The sequence below is a fragment of the Cebidichthys violaceus genome, unplaced genomic scaffold, assembly GCF_023349555.1.
Source record: "Cebidichthys violaceus isolate CVI_PGR_0920_01 unplaced genomic scaffold, fCebVio1.0.p SCAF_21, whole genome shotgun sequence".
Lineage (NCBI taxonomy): Eukaryota > Metazoa > Chordata > Actinopteri > Perciformes > Stichaeidae > Cebidichthys > Cebidichthys violaceus.
The window spans coordinates 10,342,810-10,370,627 of NW_027176384.1; the positions used below are offsets into that span (position 1 = coordinate 10,342,810).

Sequence of the window (27,818 nt, forward strand, 5' to 3'; positions counted from 1 at the left end):
GTGTGTGTGTGTGTGTGTGTGTGTGTGTGTGTGTGTGTGTGTGTGTGTGTGTGTGTGTGTGTGTTAACTGTACGTTTTTTCCTTCTCTACAAGTTGGGGGTTTTGAAATGGGGCGTGCTTCTCTCACCAAACGCATATCCTCATCTTTCTTTTATTTATTTTTTTATAACTGACCACATCGGATGAAGAATGTCCTATGTTATTACTTTACTTCACTACTTATTAGGATGATGCAATCCATCACTTCTGTGGCAACAATACTCAAAAGAGGGTGTTTTAATACACGGAATGGTAAGGTCAGTTTAAGAAAGAATGCATCAGCAAAGGAAAAAGGCAAAACTCAGCAGTTTTTAGCCGCGCTAGACGTGAATAAAACTTATGATATTCCCATCGATCTCAGCTGTTTAGTGCTCTTTTAGCAAATATTTGCATGCAAACACATTTCACTAAAAGAGTACTCCACCAATTGCCATATTCATGATTGACCGTTTTTTTTTTTTCATTCCACACATTCTTCTCCCTTGTCAAGTCCTGGCGCCTACATTAAATGTGCAACTCGACCGTGCTAGAAGCGGCTAATGCAGCCTTGAGCCGCTAGCCTGAAGCAGAGATAATGAGCGAGCTACAGAGGTCTGCTCAGTCTTTCTAACTCCACACCTCCACATTTTGTTTTCATTTTTTGGACTTGTAGTCTTTAGCCCCAACCGATGCTGACTCAAGTGACACGACTGGAGGCAATTTACCAGATTTCCAGCAACTCCCTCTTGAGTCACAAAAAGCTGTCACCAACTTTTTCACAAATGCAATTGTGCTCCCGAAGACGTGTAAACAACAGACTTTGAAGAGTATGGAGTTCCCCCAAGATGCTGGACATGGTAAACACACCTGCTAAATATTGGGTTGTTTGCATCGTCATTGTGAAAATGCAGCGGCCCTTCCACGGAAAACATTTGAAACATAATCAACTTTTGGAGAAACGCAACCCGACGTCACGCGAATCACGTAACCGGCGATCAGATCGGAAGACAACCGCAGGAAGAAGGGCATTGGCGTTGTACCTGTTGTACCGTGGTAAAGGGTTATTCTTCTTGCGGGGTCAAAGATCACACATCACGCCACACAAAAGGGGAATTTAAATGACACTCTCACACTGCCGCAACGCCTGATTCGGCGCGATTGAAGCCAAACTAGAGTTTCCTCTCAAAGTGTGACGTGACCTGGTGTCATCAAATACCTATGAACCGATTCATAATTGTGGAAAAACTGATATGTAATATGCAGATGGAAAAAAAAGGGAAATGTCTGTTTCAATTCATATCATGGAGGGAAAATGTGATATTTGTTCTCGCAGCTAAATTGAAAGCAGCCTCAGTTCCGAATGTGTCTGACCTTTTCGGGCTTCGCCCTCTCTCTGTGTGAGGTACGAGTCCTCCACGTCTCTGATGTGTTGAGCTGTACAGGTTAAAGTTTGCTGTCTGGTTAATAGAGGGAGGAGAGGGGGAAGCTCGTGGAAGGGAGGGGTAAGGAGGAGGAGGAGGAGGAGGAGGAGGACGGGGGAAGGGGGAGGGGGACTTCAGTGGAGAGTGTGTAATAGGACACCAGCCCTCTCTGTCTTTTCGCTCTCCTCCCTCTCTCCTCTCCTCTCTCCTGTGCTCTCTCAGTCAAGCCTGCTCTGTGAGCTCTTAGATGGAATAGCAGCATTTTCCCTCTTTGGTGTCACTGGTGGAAACTGGAAACAAGGTGTTTTAAAGGGGGGATAACTAAGATCTGGTTTGATACCCGGCTTGTTCAAGTGGGACCAGCACTGGAGGAAGCTCCTGAAAGGTGAGTTCCTGGAGCAGGGACTGATCCGGGTCCCGTCTCTGTATGTAGAAGGTCTACCTGCTGTACTGCACCAGACAGTAGTGGAGCAGATCACACAATGGATGCAGAGAGGAGGCGGTGGGCAGGAGGCTAACAGGTGCAGAGTCCCACCAGTGACAAAAGCTGGAAGTAAACTCAATCTGACTGTTCGAGTCAACTTGCTGCTCCTTCTAAATCTTGCGTAGTATTACATCAGTCTACTGTGGCATGCTTTATTTCATTCACACGCTTTAGGTGTACTGTCTATTTTAGACACAGTATACATTTCCAAGATATGAGTCATGACTTTGTTGCAATTGCCGTTTTACCATGAAGCTGATCAAATTGAGTGTTTTTAAATGGTTATTTGGTTCGTTTAGGATTTCTGCATAACTTTATTAAACCAGAAAAGGTTTCTGGTCTTCTTTTAACAAACCTTTCTTTATTATTATTTCAAGAAAGAACCTCTTATAGGACACTGTCCAGGATCACAGGGTCTGAATGCTGCTGTTTACACGATTCATGTGTTATTTAATCAGTACGTCCAAAGTTTAAATACTTGAAATACACACATTTTGCTGTTCGTAGCTGTGCCTGCGAGTCATGTGCGCGAAGGAACGTGTGGTTGTAACCGAGCCGCTGACAACTGAATGACAGGGTGTGGTATGAACACACATCGTCCTGTTAGAGCCGGGACAGACGGAGCAACTTGCAAGTTGTTTACCATTTCAATTTTAATTCTTGTTCTCCAGTCAGGGAAAAAGAAAAAATAGAGCAAAATACTAAATAATTAAATCTATCAAATGTAAACCCAGATGGGAGGACTTTCTCCCTCAATTCCTCGTAGTTAAATAGCATGTGTTTAAAGCATTAACAGAACCAGATGGGAGCCAAACAATCACAGACCCAGTTTGGAAAAATGTTTTTGTTCAGCTCTGTATTTTTCTGCTTTCACCAATATTAGTTTTTGAGCAGTGCCTCTGAAATAGTGAGATGGAAAATTCATTAGGCCGTCAGCCAAGGAACGCACAATAAACACAATTATCATTACACCCCACTGGAAATATAACTCTGCGCTCACTCGGGCTGACCTCCTTTTGTGGAGACGTTTAATTGCCGTCGCAGAGATTCCTGGCAGACTCGGCACTGGAATCTCTGGACGTTGAAGAGCTCAACATAATTAATTGAAGTATTTATTAAATTTTCTTCATGGCAGCAAACAATACTGCACTCTTTTCATTAGGAGGCCCATTAATCCTGGCGAGCGTTTACGGTGCTCCACAAGTGCGAGCGAGGCTGTTGACGATGATCAAAGGAGGAAGGGAAGGAAGTGTCTTAACCTGACCTGCTGGGATGTCATAGGATGATCAGAAGGAGATCAACTCCCCCGACGATGAGTTTAGCAGCTGTGAGACCGTTTCCAAACCAGAGCCTTTCCCCCGGGAGATCACCCATCTCTCTGAGCACGCAGGGAAGGGAAGGTGTGGACGTTAAAGGGTCGATTCGCTTAAACAATTATTCTCACTTTGTGGTAACTCAACCCGAACGCCAGACAAGAATGCAAGTGTCGGACAATTCTGTCAAACCACAGATTCCAGCCAGTGGCAAGATTTATTTGTCCAGTGCTTTTTCAAAATTCTGGCTCTCTAAAAATGTCTGCATATGAGAACTACAGTATTGTTTAGGTTAAGGAAAGATAATAGTTATGGCAGTAAGGTCAAGTTTAGACAAAAAAAGCATTTGGTTAAAGTTGGGGAGACATTGTGGTTACGGCTAATAAGGCATTTGTTAATTGGTCTGTGACGAGGTCTCCTGCAAGCTCCACACCCTTACTCTCTGCCTCACGACAATCCTTACTGCGTTGGCACTGAACAATGTCAGGATGTGGAATTACACTATATCAGATACCGGGGCTGGGTATCTTGTTATTTTCTTCTCTCGTCCAAATACAAATTGAATTTTGTTTGTTTTCACACTTACAAAATGCCTCCATTACTGTGGATAATCCACAGACATCCGCAGTATACATTGAAACTTCGTTCTCCCTTTTCTCAAAGCTGAGAACTTTGACTTAAATCACAAAAAGGGGGAAATCAAAAACATCGGTCTCAAGTTTGGAGCCGGTTTAGTTCTGCGGATCGTGCAAAGGCACATTGCTTGAAAACTGCCTCAGTTATTTACACAGATTTGAATGGAAAATGTAGTTTTTATGGTCAACATTCAGAGACTTGAAAGTCTTGCAGTTGACTTGTTGTTTTCTTAATGAGACTTTTACTCAGACAGCGCCAATTCCATTTCCCTACATTGTATTGTGATTGAGGCAGAAATTTCAGACCAAGTGAAACCAAAACTATTTGCATGGCTACTTACCTCTACAGGTAAGAGATAAACAGTGTCTATGTTTTTTTTTAATATAATTTAGGTGAGCCAAGCTTTATAAGAGTGACAGACGGACAAGGGTCAGAGCCGTCCGCCTGCAGGCTGAAGTTGTGGGAGACGCCCGAGCTGGAGCAAGCTCTGGGGGAGGGAGGGAGGGAGGGAGGGAGGGGGTGGGTGATGCAGCAGCAGAGGGGCTGCAGCACAGCGGCCGAGGCTGACTGTGAGCCCCACGCTGTTTTATTTCTCTCCAGTTCGGCCAAAGAGATCTCATTCCTCTGCAGCTTTCCATCTGTTATCCTCATGCACCTGAGCGGTGGCACTCCTCCTCGGCTTCATATCAGTCACGCTTCATTCCACCGCACATATTTCAACCTATTTGTACACTGCACCCCAAACTGAAATTTTCATAGCAATCATGCATCTACCGGCTATCAATTTTTCATTGCACATCTATAAGCCATGAGAGCAGAGATCCACCCACTTGTGTTTTCTTTTCTGCATGTATAATGGACATTCTCTTTGTCCAGTGCGATGTGTTTTTAGGACACAGGTAGTGTAACATCCAGTTTTGGTGGTTAAAACGGCCTAAAAAGTCTTTCTCACGGCAGCAGAGTTTTGCATTGCAGGAGTTTGTGTCCCGCAGCCAGTAACAGTACCTGCCTCTATCAATAATTGAGCTTGTCCCTTTATGAAAAGGGAACAAGACGAGGCTGAGGGGAGCGTTTCCCCAGCAGCTCTTTTGTGCAGATTTAACTCATCCATATTTAAGTGATGTACATCTGCAAGGATACAGTAAGTGATGGGATTTAACTGACGTGTTGTGCTCTCATCCATGTCTTCATTCATCGTAGTTTGTGCTGTGCTTCACTTTATAAGTCAGCATTTCCGGACCCTGTCAGACTTGACGATTTCACTGTAAATATCACAAGTGTGTATTCTGTGTGTTATTTCTGTTCTCTTTCTCAATGTATTATCCTCATTCATTGTAAAATGAAGCCAATCACAGTAAAAACATTGTGTAGTCTATTCGTCATTTTCACCCTACACCACTTTGTTGATATCACCACTGGACGGCCCTGATCCAAATTCTTCAAATCCTCCACATCAGCCATATAATGTGCTGCAGGGATGACAAGTAAGCATCGCACCGGTTCCCTCGACAATGAAGCCAATGGGATATTTGGCAAACACAAGTTTACACGGTTTGTTCAGAAAGATAATCTTCACAAATAAACATAAGTTTTATGATTTTTGAAGCGTGAATGCAATCGGCAGAAGATAATAGTCCAATGTTCAATGTCCAACACGGGCGCATTACTTCACGTTATCACCGTTATGCTAAAGGCAGACTGCTGTTCCAGTGATGACGTTCAGTCGTCTAATCTACCCACTTGTCAGCAACTTCCTGTTAGCAACATATAAAAGCATAGTCATAGAACAAAATGTTAAAAATCTCTTAAATTTGTGTTTTTCAGACATTTAACCAAATTCAACCCATTCAAAAAGCCCATTGACCTCAGGAACATTTTAGGACTCGTTCCTACAGCACTGTATTCATTTTGGAGCTAATGTGTCATTGCCAATATGTTCACAGTTTATTCCAACTGCCCTCAAGTGGCCATGAAGCCAATTAATACTGCTTTAAATGACCATATTTCAACATGTAGTATGGCAATGTTAAATGCTGTTCAAACACATTTATACTATACATTTAAACTTAACAAAATGTTGTTAAAATTTGACCCTAAGACATCTTTTCGGTCACATTTCAGACAGGTTCCTTTTTATAAATAAAAAAGAAGCCTCTTCTCGTAGGCTTTTGCTGTAGCAGCGATAACTAGGTGGCTAAAGAGACAAAAGCTACTTTGTTTTTTTAGTCATATCACAGATTTCCAAATATAAAGGAAAACTCAAAATCTCCTTCTTTTTCAAACACCAACAGGCAGTGGTGAGTGGTCGGGGTTCCTGCAGCCATGGGCAGGCCGGAGGGGTCGGCCAGGCCACCTCTGCTGTTAGCTTTGGCGCTCCTGGCTCTCTCTCTCGTCTCCACGGGGGTCTCCAGCCTCCCACAGCCGCTGCCAAGAGTCTTCCTCTCCTTTGAAGGTAAGAAGAAATAACAAGCATGCACCCCCCCCCCCCCCCCCCCCCAAAAAAAAAAAATTAAACCATGGAACTTGTGTTTCAAGTCAATATGCTTTATTGGCATGCAGATGTAATGAGGTTGCGCTGATGTCATGTGTTCAATGCGCTAATGCTTAACAAATGGTTGATAACAGAGACTCGCTCAGGGCTATAGCGTACAGCTTAACTAGACTGTGCAGATATTATGCAACTATGCTGTTGTTTTGGATTCATCTTTGATAATGTCTCAATCGCACACTTCTGGCCTTGAAGCTCCATTTGTGGACAATCCCTGACCATCCACTGACCTGCTGTGTGTCAGACCTCTGCTGGAGGTGGCACTAGCTGTCAGACGTACCATGGATCTCTTAAACTTTAATCACTCTCCTCCATGCTGCAGCCTTGTGGGCATTGCTGCTGCCTCTGTTTTATTTTATTTTTAAATCTCTTGTTTTATTTAATTTCCTCGACATAGATTATTTTATGAATTTTTGATGCTCCCTTGAAATGAGAGTGCACCGTAGGGCTAGTTCAGCTGTGTGTGTGTGTGTGTGTGTGTGTGTGTGTGTGTGTGTGTGTGTGTGTGTGTGTGTGTGTGTGCGTGCGCGTGCGTGCGTGCGTGCGTGCGTGCGTGCGTGCGTGCGTGCGTGTGTGTGTGCGCTCGCGTGAGTGAGTGAGTGCAGATGAGCTGACCGATCACTCACGGCCCCCCTCAGCTATGAGCGGCGCAGTAACCTTTTCGCGGTGGCTGGATACTGTGCAGGGGCTGAAGGAGATGTTTGATCACCTTTCACTACCTCTCGCTGTGGATTAGGCAGCACAGAGCAGCTGAGGCTGTCCGTCAGCAGGGCCTCCAGACTCAGACTGAGTTAATACAGCCGGACAGTGTGAGGCCAAAGCAGGTGTTTTGTTTTCTTTCTCTCTCTCAGGCTAAATTTGCCTCACTTGTGCCACATCTTTTCCTAATTTGGTCTCGTTCTTTCCTTACATCTTTCACTCTCATTCCTTCTCTGTCTTTCTTTTCCTTTCGTGCTTTCTGGTTTCTCTTATTGTTGTTCCATTCCAAATATCTGAACCAGTCTGTTTCTGCTCTGCATATTTGACAACATCTGAGTTAAATATGGCAGGTTGAAGAAAAAGAATTTAAAATAATAACGGAATACAGGGGGAAAACGTCACAATCACTATCTTTTGGTTTTTGACCACTCAAGTAACATTATTCATTCGCCCCTCAAACCTCCAGTGTTTCCAAATAGCCGGCTTAAAATGTCAGAGGTGGCCACGCTGAAAATGAGCCGATCCATGTAATCCTGCAGCGCTCGATTCCCGCTCAGAGTGCGGATTAGATGTGATTTGTGTTGTCACTGTAGTTATGTTCATCGCAACGAGGACCATAAATGGAGAGTTTTGACTTTGCATTGCACTAATTCTTTAAGAGGCTCTGGACTTTATTCTTAATGTTTATCTGTATGACGAGGCAGATGTGTGTATAATTTACCCTGAGATGTATTAAGGAGGACGCTTGTTCAAAGCTAGGCAGCCAACCTTAGGCGTGAATTTACATTCCAGTTTTGATTTAGCACCTGAGCTTCAAACAACAGGGTGCTTAGAGTAGATGCACCTTTTGTTTTTTTACAAGAAATCATTTTGTACAAAGGAGGATGAAGGTCATAACTCCCTCTCAGCTGCAGGGGTAAGCACCAGATGTAGGGAGACTCTTATGGCTGAAGTTGGAGGCTCCTTTCTCCCATAAACACTGGAAGCCCTCACAGAGGGGAGAAATTCACGGAGTTTGGGCTCCATCCAAAGAAGCCAGACAGCTAAATGAAGAGTCGCAGAAGAAGACCGGAGGAGAGGTGTCTCGGAGGGGAAGAAGGCGCAGGTGGTTTGGCACCTGCTTGGTGGCCAAAAGGTTAGTCTGGATTCTTCTGCTCCCAGATGTGAAGCTCTGTTAGTGATTGTAAGCTGGAACAAACTGAATCAGGAAAATAAGCCAGTGAGTGAGATGTTCAGGTTGTACAGAGATATGGACGCTTGGATGTCCTCCCCCTTTTTCCTCCTCATGTCACTGCTGAAATCCAATCCAGGGGTGAGGCAGGTTCACGGGACTCCCGGCGTTGACTCGCGTCCTGCGGAGAAGTTGCTGTCTCTGACATTCCTCTCTCCCTCAGCCTGCTTACTCGTGTGTTCCTCAGGCGAACACAGCCAGACCACAATTAAAACCGCATAATAAACAGGGAAAAATGCAGCTAACCCAAATAATAAACCCTCAAGCGGAGCTATTCTCCTCCGTGCCTCAGATAATAAACACAGGCCCGCTTCCATACAGAAGAACTATTTAGGGATACCCAGTGTGATTACAGATACAGTGATTACTCCTCTACATTTGCTTTAAATATCTCTGTCCTCTCAATGTTTATTTTGGCCTGTTTTGATGTATTTGCTGTCAGAATAAAGCTGAAACGCAAATGAGAGAAAGTTCAACTGCAGCTGTGCACAGAAATGTTACAGCTTTGTGATTGATGTCTGCAGCCGAATCTTTTACAACGTTTAATATTTTAATACCTGCATCTGTGGAAAACAAATGTGCTGGTTAGCGTTAGCAAAAAGAACAGCAATAGCATGATGGGGCAACAGATCCAAAGGCATATTGCCTTTTCAATAAACCAATAGTTCTGAACTCATTTTGACCCTAATGCCTGTTTTATACCATCTGAAATGTGTCTATGGCACAGAGTATCAAAAAATGTCATGTGCTGAAAGCAGTTATCAAATTTTGGGGGGAAATGTCCGACCCCGTCTTTGGTGAGAAAATAACTGATTTGAATTTAGTCAAAACTGCTAGTGGTTAGACAAAATGTAACAAAATGTAAATAAGTTCTATTTAATATTTAGGTTAACTTCAAAATACTTGGTTAGGTTTAAACAGCAAAAGTACTTCGTTAGGCTTAGAAAAATACTTGGTTTGGGTTAAAATAACTGTTCAAATAAATGTAAAACATCAAGGAAGTAAATGTACCGTTTAAGAAGTTGTTCTTTTCATTATCTGTAAACTGTAAGAAGAGTTTATAGAAACACAGCAGGTTTGATATGTTGCCTTTTGGTTCTGCTACTGTATCAGAGGTTGGCCCTGCTGTTGCCAAAAAGGCCACTCCAGGAATGGTGGGATAAAAAATTTGGCCTCATTTCCCCCTCCAGTTGGCAGCTTGTGTAGTGGTCCGAGTATATATGATCAGGATCATTTAACCTCATCAGCGGTGTCGCTCTGTTCTGGCAAAACTCCAGCATTCAATACAGTGTTAACTTAGAACCCATGAAAGATGTTTATTTGAAAGTGAGCGGGCCCTAGCATGCTTTCGTGTGGATAATGTAGATTTTGCACACATGTTTGGCAGAGAGCCTCGCTGAGACGTTGGACGGATTGATTAAGATGATGTCTGAAGGTTAATGAGCGCTCCCTCGCACCGGCACGAGCCACATGGGCTTCAGTCACAGCCTGAACAGAACCAGGTTTAGAGATCGGGAACCAGTCATCGCGTACACCAGATCCCGCTGCCTCCACAGATTACTCCTCGCTTTTATCATGCCTCATTACCACCTCCTCTCGTCGTCGCCCCCCCCCCCCCCCCCCATTATTCATAGAGCAATGAGTCGGTTCACGCACTGTAGGTGGATGTTGGGTCTGTGGAGGATGTTTACTTGGTGGTGAGGGTTTGCAGGAGCGAGTGTGCGAGGCTCCGTTGGAGAAAGAGTGTATGTTTGCCCGTGGTAAGTGCCTGGATGTGCATTCCTTCGGCTTTATTGGATTTCAGCGGCAAAACTTTCCGCTGAATCATTGTTAAAACTGTGTGGTTTCCCAGCTTTACAAGTTATGAAAGGAAATCTACAAGATATGTCACTAAGTGGATACCTTAAATACTAGAAGCCCAAGGTCTATTTTGAGGCTTTCATCAGTCTGAACAGTTCTCTGTTTTCTGAATCCATTCGAGAGAAGATCAGCCTGAGCGCTCTGAGCCTGCATTACAGTAACCTCTTGTAAAGAAGGCTAATGTGTCAGATTTAAATCCAATATGAGTTGAAGGAAGAATAATGCGAGGCTCAGCGACTTCTTTTGCCTGAGGTGTAAAGGGATAGCTCAGATTGTTATAAGTGGGGTTGTTTGAGGTGCTTAACCATAGTCAGTGTATTACGAACAGTAGGCGGGCAACAGGCCCCCAGCCTGAAAAAGCAGACTAAAGTACCAGCACAGGACTAAAGCAAATATACTCCTGCGGACTGGGGCAGCAGTAAAATGCATTTTAGACACCTAAAAGAAAGGTTAAGTGTATGCTATATTTAGAATACTTGTCTGACAGCAAGATATCGCGGTGAAAATATTCTATATATAGCGTAAACTTAAACTGATATTGAATTTTTTTTTGGTGAGCTAAAGTAAGTTTTGTTGCTGCTCCCATCCAAACTGGTGGTGTGCCGACCGTCATCTACTGCAAGTATAGGGAGTTCTGTAGGGAGGGCGTATTTTGGTAGGCCAACCCAAATGTTAAATCCAATGGGATTTTTCCATTAGATTTTGGATTACTGCAGAAAATAAACTCTGAAGAAAACACAAGTTTATGAGATTTATTGATCAGCAAGATAATCTTCATAAATTAACACCAACTTGGTGGGGTTTTTTTAAGCGTAAATACAATCAACAGAAGTAAAAAGTTAGGCGATAAAGAAACAACACCATGGTCACGTTTAGTAGTCTCATTGTAGCAAAATTCAAGAGTAGGTACGTTTTTTTTATATGGTAGAACAAAAAGTAAAGTTCTTAAATTTGAGTTAAACACAACCCTTAAATTCAGGCATCGAACCAAAAACATTGACTTTAAAACGAGGGAACACCGGAAGTGTAAAAATGTAAAAATGCTGACTCATTTTAGGACTCATTCGAAATTAAAATTATCCATTCTGACTATGGATAAGTACCTCATGCAACCACACTTCCAATACTCCCATGATATGCTTACGGTAAATCATCTCACTTTTTTTAAGGACATTATGGAAATTCCTTCACCGGCCAGTTAAATGAACATCATGCTCATCCAGCGACGCAGACACCAGACTCGGCAGGGTAACTGCACGTGTCGTCCCTTGGGGTCGACAAGAATCTCAAAATGTCAAAGATCAATGCCGACAAGTAGCCAGAAGCAGGCCGAGATGCGTGTGTCTGTGCCTAAAGGTTCGTTCTTTGCTAACGTAGGACAGCTTCCTGTCTCTGTTTCACATTAGACCTGTACATTAGCAGCTCCACTTTCCTGTGGTGAACATAATAAAGCCTGTGAAGGGAAATCAGCGATGCTCTGTGATTATAGTGAATGTCTGGCGGGACAAAGCATAGGCCTGTCCAATCTGTCGGCAACAGAGGCATGCTACAAATAACTATGGGTTAGCGGCTCATGTGTGCGTGTCCTCCGAGCCCGAATACTTGTGTTTACACGGCATGAAGGGAGCTATTTCTTCGCGTCTGTATTAACGTCCCCCTGAATCATGTTTTGCAGCATGGACATTTTCTGCAGGGGGGTATGGGAGTGCGTTGAGCTCCAGCTTACACCGCCTCGGGGCTGACGGCGTGTGAGACGTTTGACAGCTCCTCTGTGAGCCCGTCAGTCTTTTCTCTGCCCGTCTCTCTCTGTTTAGCCATTCCTGCGCCTGACCTTGCTAGCCCTGTTGAATGTTTTATTATTCCTCCTCCGAAACATGTTGAAAGGTAATCAATGGCCATCACTGCCAACAAAGACGGTGTCTCTTCAAGGATAGCCGAGGTCAACTGGAAAATGCTTGAGTCGTAGGCTGACGTTATCACAAATCAATGACCTATTGTGATGAAACTATTTATGCAAGTGTGTCCTTCTGTTCTTGTCTAGTGTATTTGTTTTAAGCTTATGTTATTACATTTTTCAATAACTTATTGAAGCTTTTTCTATCGGCTGTGCGGTGCTTAACGTTTTAGATGTAAAAAATAGGCTTAAGATGGATTCATTTTTCATTACTAGAAATATTTTATGAATTGAATGGATTTCTTTAAGCACCTGCATCAAAAGAGTATTGAAACAACCTTTTTTTCCTGGAGTCTACAGCCAACTGAAAAAGCTTTAACAGGTGCATTTGTCATTGTTGCTCTTGGAGCAAACCTTTACCTTCACTCAACACCACAAAAACAACCTCTCGAGGAAATATAACTTTTTCAACACAGTTTCACCCTTCAAGATGACAGAGAGGTGTCCCACCTGGTTGAGCTTTTTTTTCCCATTTGCCTCTGACTGTCCTCCATGACTAGTAAACACATCAACTCTGAGAATCCTCTCACCCGTATCTCCTGGAAGCCCCCCCCCCCCCTCGCTCTGAGAGTCTTTGCGAGAGCCTCCCTGACTGTAAAATCACGGAGATTTACTGTCTGCTCGAGGTGAGCAGTAACCAGAGGCAGGTGAGAGGTCACGGCCATGAGGCGAGTCGGCTGGTGGTACGGGTTGGTTCTGTGCGAAGGAGAGGTCGCCGGTGACATGTGAAGGGAAGGCCAGGTGCTAATTGGAGCATTGGGAGCGCAAACTAGCTGGCCGGCGGGGCAGCGTGATGGACAGGTTGTCATCTCAAGTTTCGGCTCCTACAGGGAATATTAGCCAACACCTCAGCAGGTCAGCCGTGCAATGAAACCAGCAGTTGACATTGGTGCTGGATAACATCACTCCGCACAAACGCGCACACACACTTAGCCAAGGGAGAAAATACACTCCCGGCTCTCATGTCATATTTAGATGCGGCGTCTGCTTTGGGAAGCCAACGTGAGAGAAGGGATACATAAGAGCTCAGGCATTCTGTCCAGCCATATGATTCCCATTAAAATGTCTGGATATAGATAATTGGCGACAGACAACAATTGGAAAATTAATGAGACGTAGTAGATATAAAGCCAACGCTGGCTTCTGTCCACAACAAGTAGTTGCAGTACAGTAAGTTAGTGCATGCTGTTTGCATTTAGAGTGCTGAGCGCAGCCTGCCTGAGAATGTGGAATATGTCTGTTGGACAGACAATCGGACGACTCTGTCAGCCAGACGCCCTGGGTGGTCTCCACGCACTGGGAGGACACCTCAACGTCACCCTCTGCTATATGTATACGCCACCAGTCATTACTGTATACCATCAGGCTGGTCCCCAAGGAGAATGGATGACCGTGTCGTTCGGGCAACAGCCATTACTTATACTAGAGGGGCCTGTCAGTTGCCAGGATAAAACCTTTTACTGGTGCAGTATGTGTGAGTGGGCCAGCACTGCGTTAGGTAAGTGCAGCCATCCAGAACTCAACCAGAAGAGCCCTTAGTATTGTCCGGGACAAAGAGCAATGGTATTTGGCACCAAGTTTGAAGTCAGGCCTCCGTGATAAAACCCAGTCCATCTTGTGAGGAGAGATGAATTGCAAGGGGGCGGTATAATCCCCTGCTTCAATATTTATCAAGATGGGTGATGGGGGGTCCTCCCACCGGCTGCCCCTGACAACCACAGAGCTGGTTCTCCTTGAACTGAATGGAAAGCAAGCACCATTAGCATGGAGTTAATTTATTCATGCCGGCCTTTCAGGTACAAAGCCAATTGATGAGAGCTGCATTTGCCCGGGGAGACACCAAGGTTGGTTTGTAATTGGTCCACTGTCCAACCCTGAAGTGTTAATTAGGTGCATGGACCTTTTGGCTTGTGTTCAGACACTGGTGTTAATCAAAAAACCCAACACTCCAGACAACCAGTCAATTTGTTTAACGCTGCTCGTCCCTGCTTCACAAGGGCTAAGCTGATGTTCTGACAAAATAATACCACATAGTTGCCTCCATGCTGATTTTCTCACCTTTTGATGGAGACAAAGTCTGATTGATTTCATGAAGTGACTCTTATTCAGTTTCGAACGAACCACAATGCGACACTGTTTCCTCTTGTGTTCTTCCACCTCTTGTTATCTCCCATCAAGTTGGCAGAAGAGCATAAGGCTGCCAAAGTGACACCAGCTCAGTCAGTCAGGCACCAACTCCCAAAACCTCAGTCCCGGGCGGTCCAAAACTACAGTTGCCTCTCTCATAAAGATCCCACATACTTTCCAGCGACAGTGAATCTCTAATTTTTACGACGCAGCGTTACAACAAACCGCTCCTTGTATGGACATCCCAAACCAGAACCATGGAAGCGTTGTTTACTGCTGGAGGCTTTGCTGTAGAACTTGGCCTCAAAGATTGTTTGCGTGATCGAAAAAGCCAAGTCTGTCAGAAAGTCTTATAGGTTGAAAACCTGAAGGAAGCTTCCCTGTGGTGTGGTTGTCTCTTGGCTATATCTTCACAACAGAGCAAAGTGAGCACTGCAATCTCCTTTAATTGCTGGCAGACAAACAGGGGGCACAAAAACAGGTCCCTTTCTTTTGCCCACTTTTTTTTTCTATTTCTTCTTTTCACCACAGTCACATGAAAGAGCATGATGTTGTTGTTTTGTATCTGTGAGTATCTGTGGCTTGTTGCTTCTCTGGGTTATTACCCTGGAGTCTGTGCCCACAATCGATTCCTCTCCGGTTTACAGAAGACTGAATTACCCACCAACATGATCACAGCTTGTAGTTTCTTCACATGTCTTTTCTTCAAGGCTGTAGTGACCGCATTTCATTTTGAAACTCCAAAAAGGATGTCAGTCGGGGATCAATTGACATGGCATACATGTTTAAAGATGAGTGTGCATTCATCACCTGTCATAACATCTTTGCGGATCTGACCTCGGACTGCAAACATTGATCGATTTCAGTATTGATTAAATTACCATTGCAGTTGTTTTTGTCTGACCAACAGTCCAGAACCCAAAAATATTGACAAATCTAAATGTTTAAGCCATCTACAATTCCCTTACAACTGGGCAAACTCCATCTACTGAGGAAGGTCAGGTGAAACAACTGAAAGCTCCAGAATAGACACTAATGGACCTTGTTGTGATGCTCTCCAAGTATTTGCTGATTTTCTTTGATTCATATGAAATTTGAAATTTTTTTATTTGATTTATTGTCATATACATTTTTTACACATATACGAAATTTAGCACATATATAGAAATTTAGTAAAAATAGATATCTAACATTTCTGAAGCTGAAAATGGGGACTATTGTGACATTTTTTGCTTGAGTTAAATGGGCAGTCCACCAATTTTTCACAAAAAGGGTTTTCTTTTTTTAAAGAAAGCTTGCACTATTAAAATAGTTGGTTTTTTTCTATAATTTTATCAATTAATCATCGAATCGTTTCAGGAAACGTTGATCTTCTAGCTCTTTTTTTCTACATTTGCATTACAGCCCGTCCTCCGACATGTGAGGAGGAAAGTTTTCGGCTAATAGGATCTCGTCTGCATCAAAGAAAGCAACCAGCTGTTTAATATTGAATGACCGCTGTCGTTTCTCTGCCCAACAAAAGGCTTTTGTGCTGCTTCCGCTTGACCGCTTCACACACAACAAAAAACACATCAAAGAGAGGGAATCCCAGCTCTCCATTCGCCACCTTGCCCTTTCCGCTCACCCCACTGTCCATCGCAGGGATTACGGTGCATTGTTTCACCATTGGTCTGCCATCTGACCACTGGGGCAGTATGGGTCAAAGCTCAAAGTCAAAGGCACCAGGGACTGTTGTGAGGTCCACAGGGAGGTGTAAGGCCCACCTGCCCACATACATAATAGAAAACCCACCAACTGTCAATGCTCCACCTCTGCTTCCTCTCTCTCTCTTTTTTCAGTTTCTCTCTCTCTCTCTCTCTTTTCAGTTTCTTTCTCTCTCCACCCGCAATGACGACAGCAGCAAGAAAGACAAAACAGCACAGAATAAGACATTTCATCACTGTCATTACCTCAGCTTTTCCCAATCCTACTATCAAGTGTGCAGTCCCCTCCTTTGTATCTTTACGCTAAATATCAACCCTGCAGATCATTTTTCTTTTCGTAAAGCAGGATGTTATTCTGTTAACTGTTATTCTGTCCCTCAGCATCCACGAAACGCTTAAATCTCCATCCCCGAAACAACAAAACAACACAGTCCACAACATGCTGCATGGCTGAGTAACGATGTCCGCAAACACTTGTGACACCCCTCCGTCAGGGGAAGCTGTGTGATCTCAACAATGAGGAATGCTTATAAACTCCAGACTAACTAGCTGCATGTGGTCCAGAGAATTTCTTCATCACTGACACAAACACAAACATCGATGTGCTCCAACTCTTGTTTTCTGTTTTTTTTTTATTTTTTATTATGAAGCATATATATATATATGAGGTGGTGGTGCCAAAAAACTTGATAAGATGCCACGGATGTAGTGAATTTAACTAGTAGCAATTTCATTCAAAGACCTCATATGAAGGTTATGAGCTGGCAATGATTCTGTAAACACATGGTCCCATTAAATGCATATAATGACGCTGAAAAACCTTGACGATTGTTGAGAGCAACCCCCCCCCCCTTCTCCCTGATGGAGCAGGTGCACCATCTGGCAATATGAACTTTTGATGTTGGTCTTCAATGCTGCAGCAGTGCAGGCATGACTCATATGTTTGTATGAGAGTGAAAGCAGAGCACTGAGAAGACACCGGATCCAACGGTATGTTGGGCTCCAGAGGGTTTCGGTTCGTCTCTCAGTTGGATCCATGTGGCACACCCCTGCTGCGTCCCATCACAGCACCAGGCTTAAGGCTTCCACCTTCACGAAAAAAAATGAAAGTCTCCTATTTCGCCCCACTGAGAAAACAATACCAAGGTCACCACAATATTAAACCGTTAATTCACCACACCCCTCTGAACAATTTGTTCCCCTTGTGGAATGTTCTGGAGGGTCGCTGTCAGAAGAGGAGCTAGAAAGACAGGAGTGAACCATGATGACTGTCACGTAACAGTGGGGGTTTGTTCAGGCATCTTCATTTTGGAGAGCAAGAATTAAACTTGAAAAACTGAGACTTTGCCCTTTAAAAATACAGTTAATAAACTAAGGTTCAGTTTTAAGTTCAGAATGTTGGAAATTGCAAACAATTTCCAACATTAACCAGTTTTTTAATCCAGCATCCTATAAAAATGACTCCGCACAGAAGCCTTGCACACTGAGTCAAATGTGTTTTGTTATTCTATTTGTTCCGAAACATCTCGCAATATGAAACACAACTGAATCCATAACGTGGGTGCAATGAATGACGTTAGCAAGAATAAAAGACATTAATCGACTTATCAGATGCTGTTTTGGATGATGATGTTTGCATTTACGGTGGCTCTGAGGGTTCAAACAACTCTGATGGATGTGAAAAAAACTGAAATAAAAGACAATGATGGACAAAAGCTTGGGAGTCGGTTGTGTAAACGTGATTAATCCGTTAGGTCGTCATTATTGCAACAATTTTGGACGAAAAATACAGACTTGGTGTGCAAAGGCCCTTAGTCAGGTTCTTTTTATCAACCACTATTCCTAAATTAGTATTTTGATGTTTTATGATAACAATGATTATACAAAAATTATAATTTTACAATTGAGCAACAAGTAAATTGACTTATGAAATAGTTTGACCGACAAAAACATAACTCACTAATCTATCTTAAATAGCTACAGCTAAGATAGCTCTTGTTTAATGCTCTTCATATATTTGTCAAAATAATGATTGGTGCATGCAACTTTTGTTTCTAGCTGAGCTAACGTTAGCCAAGTTATTGCTATTCTTACGTTAGCTATTTATGGCTTTCGCTAACGGAAACTACAGACAGCAGTCATGAGAGTAAAATTATATATATACAGCTTACAAGTTAGTGACCTACAATGTCACCTGCATGTCGGTCATATTGTAAATTAACTATTTAATCATAATGTCACTAAGCAGAAGGCTAATTTGTATCCCTAAAAGTACTCCTTGTATACCAACTAAAGTCTGGCTGAGCTAAAGAGGCTTAGCCACTTTGCATTTTGTAATTATTAAAGCGAATGCTTCATAACAGATGCGTCTTCTTTCACCTCTTGCCTTTTTCTTCACCCCAATCTTACATATTTTTAAAAAGCTGTGTTGTTTTGTCTTCTAAGTGAGGTAACTCAACCACTGAGCCTGTAGGCAATAGGCTATTTAATATAGGATTGTAAAACTCCTGCTCAGACCATCCATTATAAACAGCTGTATGCTTAATTAATGACATTTGCCAATCTTTAGGCTCCAGAAAAATCATCTGGAAGACTGTTTGAATTAAGACTTACCTCCATGTGTAAATATGCGGTAAAGTATTGTGGTCTAAAAGGTTTTCCTGAATACCCTCCAAGACCGTATGTTGGGAAGATATATTCTTTTTTTCTTTCTTTTTCTTTGCGTGTTTTTAATTAGCTGCTGGTGAGTCTTTCACCCTTGGTAGCTTGTACTCTGGCGGAGCAAGGCGCGTATCATCTTAAAGCTTTTCAGCGTTAGGAAAACATTACCTCTGCACAGATCTCTCTGTGTGAAGCTATCTGAGATGCTATCTCTTTCAGCTTTGAAGCGTGAGGCTGATGTGGTCGTTTCTCTTTATTAAACACACATCTGCTTTACAGGACGCATTCACAATATAATTTTGTTCCTGGCAAGTCGGGTAAAAACAGTCGTGCTTGTGTGCATGTTCTTCATTAGGCGCCACATGATGCTTTAGCCTCGGATGATACGATGTTCAAAAATATTCTGCTCTCAGTTCAAGACCTCAACCGTATAAGGCAACATAGGTAAACACGGTGGATGAAGAGAGTGAAGAATCGTGGGAAAAACTCTCCTGGGACTGAAGTGGTTAACTCGTCTTTATTTCAAGTTAAACACTCCAGTCTTTACGAGGCGAACGCCCCAAACAACAGCCTGTGATCAGAGTAAGGGGTGCCACAGAAAAGCCACTTTCCTTCAAGATATAAAAGGCCTCAATTGCGTACGTCACACAATAATGAAAATGTGACTTTAGCCCAAGGCATGGAGCAAAGCGCAGGCAACCTGTTTGTTGATTAGAGGAGGGAGTACAAAGAGAGCTGATGGGGAGGGTCAATGGAGGGGAGGAAATGGAGGGTGTAGATCTACGTTGCCCCCCCCCCCCCCCCCCCCGTCGCCCTTCTCTCAGCACAGATTGAAAAAGTGATAAATATGCATGAGTTTGGCTTCAACAGGGAGGGCCTTTGATGGTATGGTTGAGAGTTCTCTATCTCTGGAGCAAATAGGCTGAAAATAACAGTCTGAGAATTGTGTTTGTGTGCGAACAATATGCGCTTTTAATGAGTAGGAGAGACTCTGTAGGAAGTCACACACACACACTTTCACACTGAATCTCCTCTGAACAAGTGCTCTGTAGTCATAGCTTCTCTTTTATGACCGGATGAAAGCTAAAGTAATTATCTCGAACGTTTTCCTTTTAAATAAATGTCTGTTAAGTCACTATTGCCGAATGAGCTGTTGAGGATTGAGCCCATGGCCCACTGATGACATTGTTTGCATATGCAGCATTACAAACTGAGTGACAATTCAGTTGTCTGTTTTAATCCTAAGAAAGTGGAAGAATTTCATTTTCATTTAACGAAAGCAGCTAACAAATTAAATCATATTAAAATGTATTATTTCATTTTAATTATATTGTTATATAACTTCTAAGACTACAAATCTGACCAGGATGTTTTGTTTCATTACCAAAAGACCTTAAGGTTTGTAGCCAACTCTTCAGCAACTTCAGTTGCCCTCAATATCAAATTGCAACAAGAGCGTGTGTGAACTGACGTTATTAAAGAGCAACATCCAAATCCTAAAAGTTAGTCTTATTGAGTTTTCTCCTCAGATCTCTTTTGAAACTTGAGACTTCATTCGGAGAGCTTAACGTGGTCTTGAGTGTAGCTTTTTCTCTTGAGTTTAATTTAGTAGAAGTAGGAGAAAGCTTCTCTCAGCTCAGTGTGGAAACGACATATTTGTATGTTTTTGTAAACCTTTGTGTCTCTCAGACCTGCAGGCCTCCCAGTCCTTTGAACACTACAGTATATCAGAGAAGGCCATGGACTACAGGATCCTGCAGATGGACGAGGACCAGGACAGGATGTATGTGGGCTGCAAAGACCATGTCCTCTCCATGGACATTAACAACATCACCCTTGGCACGCTTAAGGTCAGCAGATGTTTATTATCAGGATCTATGATTGACGTTTCGTTTTAATACAATGCTGGCAAGGAGAAAATAAAATGTTTGGTAAATGTAACAGTGTGTTAGGCACACCGTAAAACTGCTGCACTGGTATTATTCTAATCTGTGCAATGATATGCAAATTACCATACATTTGCCTCGATCACAACCATTTTAGGGTTATTCAAACGAGGCATAAACATGCCCGAGCTCTCTGATAACTGATTCTGTATGCAGTGAAGGAGTTATCTTCAGTGTAATTGACAGGCATGAAGTGCATAAACAGATGGGAAAGCATTTAGGTTCCCCCAGGGAGCGCTGCACCGCATCCATTTCTCCCGGAGTAAATTGCTTGATGTATTCATTGAGCCAGACCTTCAAGCACCTCTCGCAGGTTTGAAAACTCTCACATTTTCCACAGACGGTAGCTGGCTCCAAACACTGACACAGAAACTCCTATCGAAACTGGACAATTTTTTTTTTTGCTTTGTTCATTTTCCCGCACACTTTTCCCTGTGATTAAATAGGATATGATCAAACCTCAGCTTGTCTCTCTCCATCTGTTACTGGCTTCCTGGACTCAATTCCCCACTTGTCACTAATTTAAATGCCGTTCTGTTTTTTTTTCCTCCTGCCAGGTGTTTTGGCCTGCGTCCACGAGCAAGATAGAGGAATGCCAAATGGCAGGAAAGGATCCCACGGTAAGAGCCCTCGACGTTTCAAAACCCTTCTCTTGGATTTCCTGGTGCCTTTTTAGACTAAAAAGTAAAACATAAGGAATAATAAATCAATTGAGATTCAGATATGAATACTCATGTTAGCTCATGAAGCTGACTCAACACAGAGTACAGCTGAACTGGGTTGTGGTTCTTTGTTTGTGGACATGTGTGTGTATGAAACTATAAGGAGGATATGTTGGTTTATTGCACATATTCTGTCCGTGGAGAGTCATTTCTTCACCTGCAGCTTCAACCAGAGGGCTGGAATATCTAGCTGCAGCACACCAGCGTCCCTTTTGGACCCCGTACTGGTGAAGTCGCTGATGAACGAGATCTAGACGAAAGGTCTTGTCAGCTGTTCCCAGATCCGTTCCCCCAAGTGGGTCTACTGCGATACAGTGTGTGCCACCTCCTGGGATCCCCCCCCCCCCCTTTCTCCCATCTGCGAGCTTGTTTCAGGTCCAACCACATGTGTGTAGCAGGCAGCAGATGTCCACGGGGTCACGGATTGGCCCCGGAGTCCTCCTGGCATCAGGAACCAGAGCGAGACGTGGGAGGATCCACGGAGCGCCGTAGAAAAACAAACCAGAGGCAAAAGCTCGCAAATGGGACGCAGCTCATTGACTCGGAGTTTTCATAACCCGGCCTGATTCTGAGCAGCACTTGTTCGCTGCAACAACATTTAATGAAGGCATGCGGTCGGACTCAGAAGACTGATTCCTCCTCCGCCTCTGTTTTCCACTAATTGGGTTGCTCTGGAATCAGGACACATGGACAGTTGCCTATAGACTCTGCAGTGCAGAGTAAAGAAGTTTTTTAAAGACGAAATCTCCCGTGCAACTTTTTTTTCTTCAATTGAAACCCTAATTTTCAAAGTAACAGTACAAGTTACCATATAAAGCATCAGCGCTGCCCGTTTGTCCCACATTCTCCACCATCTCTCCGTCCCCTGGCAGCCGCTGAAGTAATGGAGCCAGGCTTTTGTACGACACGCTGCTGCAGAAATAGAGAAAAGGCTGTTTCCAGTCACTGAGTGATTTTTGCTGCTCTGAGTCACAACCCGCCTGCTGCAGACAGGCTCCCACAAATATTTGGGTGAGCCATCATTGTGTGGAGCCAGTCAGTGGCCCCTTCTCCCTTCTGTCATCCCTTTTTTCTTTTTTTTTTTACTCACAACTCTGCCAGTTTCTCTTCTAAAACTTTCTCTTTCGGCTTTCTATTTCTTCCACCATCCTTGGTCACTTTTTCCAACCCTCAGTTTCTTTCCCTACCACAATATTTCCTTTTCTCTCCCCCATGATGCCGCTCTTCTTTCTCATCGGTTTCTCCGTTTGAATCAGAGCGCCGCATCTCTCCGTTGTGGTTACGCTACACATCTGTATATATTAAGTTACTCTTTTCCGTGGAAGAGTGGTCTGTGGTCAAAGAGGGGCTCCAGAGAGCGACCCCACATTGTTTGCGCGGAGGAGGGTGCCACAGAAAAATGCAGCAACCAGGTTGATTAAGTCTGTTTGCTGCTGACTCAGAAGCCTCCACTTAATGTGAACAGCACTTGAATTTGAGGCCGTGAGGCTGGATGCTGTTTATCTGGCACGGCCAGCAAGCCTGCGTGTGAGTAAGAGTAGAAAACGCAAGAGAAAATAAAACAGAACACAGCTACATATTTTTGTTTTATCTTCCTCTTGCGTTTCCCATTCATCTCCCACGTGGCTCTGTGAAATTCGACATCAGGTATGGGTGCCGGCCCGATGGGTGCGTGATGGTCGGAGCAGGGTGTGATGAGATGAATGGGTGATAAAAGTGAGGATAAAGTAAGACAAACGGGGAGAGATAAAGAGGAGGAACATAAATAACAGGGATGGGCGTGTGACGGTGAAAATTCCCTTGTTTTTCGTCAATGGATCCCATTGGAGCCGCGCACCGACCGAGAGCTGCAGCAGCTGCCATTCCTGCGGCCATGGCCAAGTTCCTGACGGCTCTCTGGATGCGTTTCTCCCTCTCCTCCCCACTCCATTCTTCTCTCCCTTCCTTTCTCCGCTCGTTTTCTGCAAGCTCAGGCTTAATGAGCCACAAAGTCCAGCGCTACCGCTGCTGCCCTTCGTGTTTGGGAAGTGAAAGCAGAGATGGATCAGTGATCTGCCTTTAATATATCACATATACCACTGACACTCTTTTTCCACTGGCCTTAATACCAGACCGGTGAGCTGTGGGACTGTTTGATTGTGCTGCATGTGATAGTATAACCATCATAAGAAGTGAGATAAGTTTGAATTACTCCTTCATATGGAATGGGATACTTCAGGAGAGAGAAACAAGTTCTGGATTTGGTATTCACCTTGGCTGTACACCAGGAAATAGACCGTATCCTCTGTTATGTCTGATTCAGTGTGTTGCGTCACAGCCTACATCAAGAAAATATGAAAGTCATTATTTTTTAGAGTGCTGCCAACTGCTATTTATTTTGTTCTTTTATTGAAGGATTATTCAAGGTTAAATAACATTAAAGCAACACTAATGTTTGCTGAACTGTGGCTACAAGTAAAAGTCAAATGCTTGTAACAGTATCTCAAATGAAGAAATATCATGAAGTCGACTCACCAATCTGTGTTAAACAACTATATTTTAGCAAACATTAGCCATCATAACCAAGTTAGGCTGTAGTAGCAATACAGAGTGTATTGAATTGAAGAATGCTGCATTGTATTGCCTATAAATTCAAATTTCCATGTATTTTGTAGAAGAACAAAAGTTTTGTTTCTTCTCCGAAAAGCTACATGAAGTGATGTGAGACACCAATACATTATAAAAGTTGACTTATAATGTTTAACTGTAGGTTTAACGTTTCATTGTAATTCATCTGAGGGACATTTTTATTGTTGTTTCTAACCTACTGAACTTTTGACGTGTCTCTCTTTGTTTATCGGTGCTTTCCAGCACGGCTGTGGGAACTTCATCCGGGTGGTGGAGCCTTTTAACAGGACTCATCTGTTCATGTGTGGCAGCGGAGCATACAGTCCCGTCTGTGTGTACATCAACAGGGGCCGCAGACCAGAGGTGGGAGCACGTTGACGGATTCACTTCACTGTGTATACAAACTCTTGACGGTGTAAACCATGTTTTGGGGACATTGGCCATTGTGCTCAACACAGCCATTACTCAACTCAACCAAAACTGTCCATGTGTTTGGTAGTTTATTCACTCCGGTTGTCCATTAAAGGACTATAGGATACATTGCAGGCTGCTGAATGATACGACACCACTAACATGATCTGAAGAGTGTAAAAATAAAAACATCTGGTATCCTAAATTCTTAGTATTTATACTTAAATTAAAAAAAAAGAACTGTGAGGGGGGTTTGGTGGGTTTTGTAAAGCTAGAAATAATGAGCAAAAAAGAACATGCAGTGATTCCCCTGTGGTTATTTAACGGTAAACCTAATTACATTACTATAATTGATTCTCCGTGGAGACAGTATTTCTTAACTCTTATTCTTTGTTATTCCCTAAACATAGTGTTTACTGTTAAAAAGTCAAAGTAGTGAGAATACTGCCACCCAGAGCAAGTAAGCAAAATTATTTTCTGAGAGAGAGATTAAGTACTTCTCATGGGATGTGATATGGATGAGTTTTTTTTTTTTTTTTTTTTTTTTTGATGAATCAGATTTGAACTAATTATTTAGGGATTCAAATAGAATTGATTGATATTAATTGATGGCTACAATAATATGAAATAGAATGTCACTCAATACTGGAAGGAGTACACCATTGCCATAATTTCACCAAGAAATGAAAATGTATGCAGTAGATGACGACCAGTGCATATGAACTTGCAATAATAATGTCATCACAGTTTATCTTTGCCTGAAATTAAATTCATGCCGGCGTCAGATAGCGATTGAATCTAACAATAGCGTATTCGTTTAGTGTCCTACAAGGAGTTTGGAAGTGTCACCACATCCTCCATAACTTTATACGAGCAAAGTTGTCTATGTAGTCAGTTCGATGCCACATGAGAGGAGATGCTGAGGATAAGAGGGTGAAAATGGAGCTCTTGTGTCAGGGATAGAGGGCTGAGGGCTGATTTCTGGGCGCTGCGCTCTCATCTCCGGCCACACAGCTCTGGAAGTGGGAGAGCGAGGAAGCCCTCCAGCAGAAAAGTGCTCACCGAGTGAACAGCATTTAGCCACAGACTGCCGACTGCTGCCAAACGCTAACAAGCAGAGAGGGTGAGCTCCCAACCAGGCTCTTTCCGCTCCGCGGTGCCTTTTGTCATTTGGGGGTTTTGTTTGAAAGGCAGACTGCTCTGTTTGCAACGTGTGAGCTCAAACATGTCTCAAGAAAAGGGATCTGTTAAGTGTAACAAGCTGCCCCGTGAGAACGTGCCCGAGACTATTATGTTGTTTTTTAGACTGGATGGAGTAGGCAGGTTATTTACATGTGTCACAGTTTTTCAAACGTGCTCCTTAGACGCGTAGTTAATGATACGCAGCAATAAATGCCCATCTTACTGAGTTAATTAGTCTTTTATGTAGTCTTTAAATCTTTTATAGGGTGTGATCCCTCCACGCAAAGAAGTTACCCTTGTATCAGAAACACTTTTTGAAAGAGAAATATTATCCTAAAGGCATATAAGATTAATTAAACTACCAATTAAACTTTGAGGTTTAAGTAGAGCAAAGAAACGTGTTCAGATCAATGTGGACTCTTTGCAGTGTAGAGGTTAATGACATGATTTACCACATGGAGTCAGTCCACCTTCAGAACCTCTTGGCGAACACATTTTCCTGGAAAATTCTCCTCGACTGTCGTCACCTCATCTCCATTCAAGGAAGCACCTCCACCACCACCACCACTGTGAACCAGACCTAAATGGGATGGGACAGGAAGATCTATAATTTGCCCAAGTTATTCTGTAAAAGGCGTTTGGACCGTCCAGTCCGCCACAAGGAAAGGGGGTTTAAACTTTGCAGCCATTCCACCTGAGATGAAGAAATAGCTATCCAACAAATTTGCAGGGAAATTCCTTCCAAATGGAATGTTCTGTTTTTTTTACTGCTCCACATGGGCCAGTTAGTGCAGGACCATTCCTGTGCTTAGAACCAAAAGGGAGGGAAACGTGAGCGGGGCTACCAAGTGGGACGTTCATGGTATGCTCCTACTTGCAGTTTTATTGTGGTAGAGGCCACTGGACGGAATGGCTTATCATATAAAACTGTCTCCACAATCTCTGACTTCCTCTTTTCTCCGTCACAGGAACAAGTATTTCACATCGACTCCAGGCCCGAATCTGGAAAAGGGAGGTGCTCCTTCAACCCTCAAGTGAACACAGCCTCCGTCATGATCAGTAGGTGTTTCCTACCTCCACCTTCATGACTTCTGTCTTTTCACCAACCCTGAAAAGTTGGTAGTACCAAGAAGAAATTTAAATTTTGTTTGTTTTTCTACAGTAGCAAGGGCCCATTCGTGTTTGTTTTGGTTCCGAATGACAATGTTGGTACTGTAATTTGATTGGTTCAGTAGTGCGCCTCTTACCAACACCAGCCATCAAATGTCAGTCAGTATCATAATAGTTGATGAAAAGTGAGGAGGCAACTTCAATGCACTTCAAACACAATCCACCAAAGCACCCTCTCCTTCTGGCCAGGCCGCGCCCTCTCTGTCCTTCTCTCTCTGATTGGCCGAGGAGTGTTGGGTTGCTGTTGACACGGCTTAACACTCGGCCACGCATTGCACCCTCAGCTCTGCTTTCTGTCACCTGAACATGGCCGTGTCAGCAGCAGCTTTTGCCAGCTACTGATCTCCTTCGGAGATGCCCAGGAGGGAGGGTGGAATAACCTAAAGGGGCAGGAAGGAAGGTGCTCTGCCAAATGGAATCGAGGTCAGAAGGGAAGGGCTGGTGAAGCAGTGATGCGGCTCTCCGAGCGTCAGAGAATCAGAGGCGTTGTCTGGACTCGATAAGATCTGCGCTTCATCTCCCCATCCGCATGTTTTGGATCCTCTGTGCTGTCAACACTCCCTCCTTAGCAAGCCAGCTTGGATGCCGGCCACATTCCTTTAATCCTTCCCCAATTTGCCCTACATCCTCCATACATATATTCCAGACCTGATGCATGATGAAGTGAGAGTAAAGGAATGATAGAACAAAGTATTTTATTAGCAGCAGAACACACACCGACCCATTCATAGAACATATTTATCAGTCAAAGAAACAAATATTGGTGTATTTTATCCATATTATCTTAAATGTCTGAGGCAGTTTCTTCTTATTTTCTAGAAGCACTCTACAGTAGATTGTTGTTTTTTTTGGTTCAGCAAAATATGTGAGCATATCGTTGACTTGCTGTGTGTTTCTTGTAGACCAGGAGCTGTTCTCAGGCATGTATATTGACTTCATGGGGACAGATGCTGCCATCTTCAGGAGCCTGACCAAGAGAAATGCAGTGCGAACAGACCAGCACAACTCCAAGTGGCTTAGTGGTGAGAGCAAACATTCTCTAATGATTTTGAATTGATATGCATAAATACATTGATGAATTTACACATATATGTTTTTTTTTTCCATTTATTTCTTAATTGTTAA

General features: G+C 43.2%; 1 protein-coding gene across 1 annotated transcript in view; it reads left to right on the plus strand.

Annotated features, from left to right (window-relative positions):
- The first annotated feature begins 1,657 nt into the window (after positions 1-1,657).
- sema3c (sema domain, immunoglobulin domain (Ig), short basic domain, secreted, (semaphorin) 3C) overlaps positions 1,658-27,818 on the plus strand; it is a 37,609-nt gene continuing 11,448 nt past the window's right edge. The window contains exons 1-7 of the mRNA XM_068717288.1: positions 1,658-1,824; positions 6,164-6,324; positions 20,345-20,505; positions 21,159-21,221; positions 24,174-24,293; positions 26,492-26,582; positions 27,596-27,715. Coding sequence (XP_068573389.1) covers positions 6,195-6,324; positions 20,345-20,505; positions 21,159-21,221; positions 24,174-24,293; positions 26,492-26,582; positions 27,596-27,715 — 685 coding nt within the window. The 5' untranslated portion in view covers positions 1,658-1,824; positions 6,164-6,194. The remainder of the gene's footprint in view (positions 1,825-6,163; positions 6,325-20,344; positions 20,506-21,158; positions 21,222-24,173; positions 24,294-26,491; positions 26,583-27,595; positions 27,716-27,818) is intronic.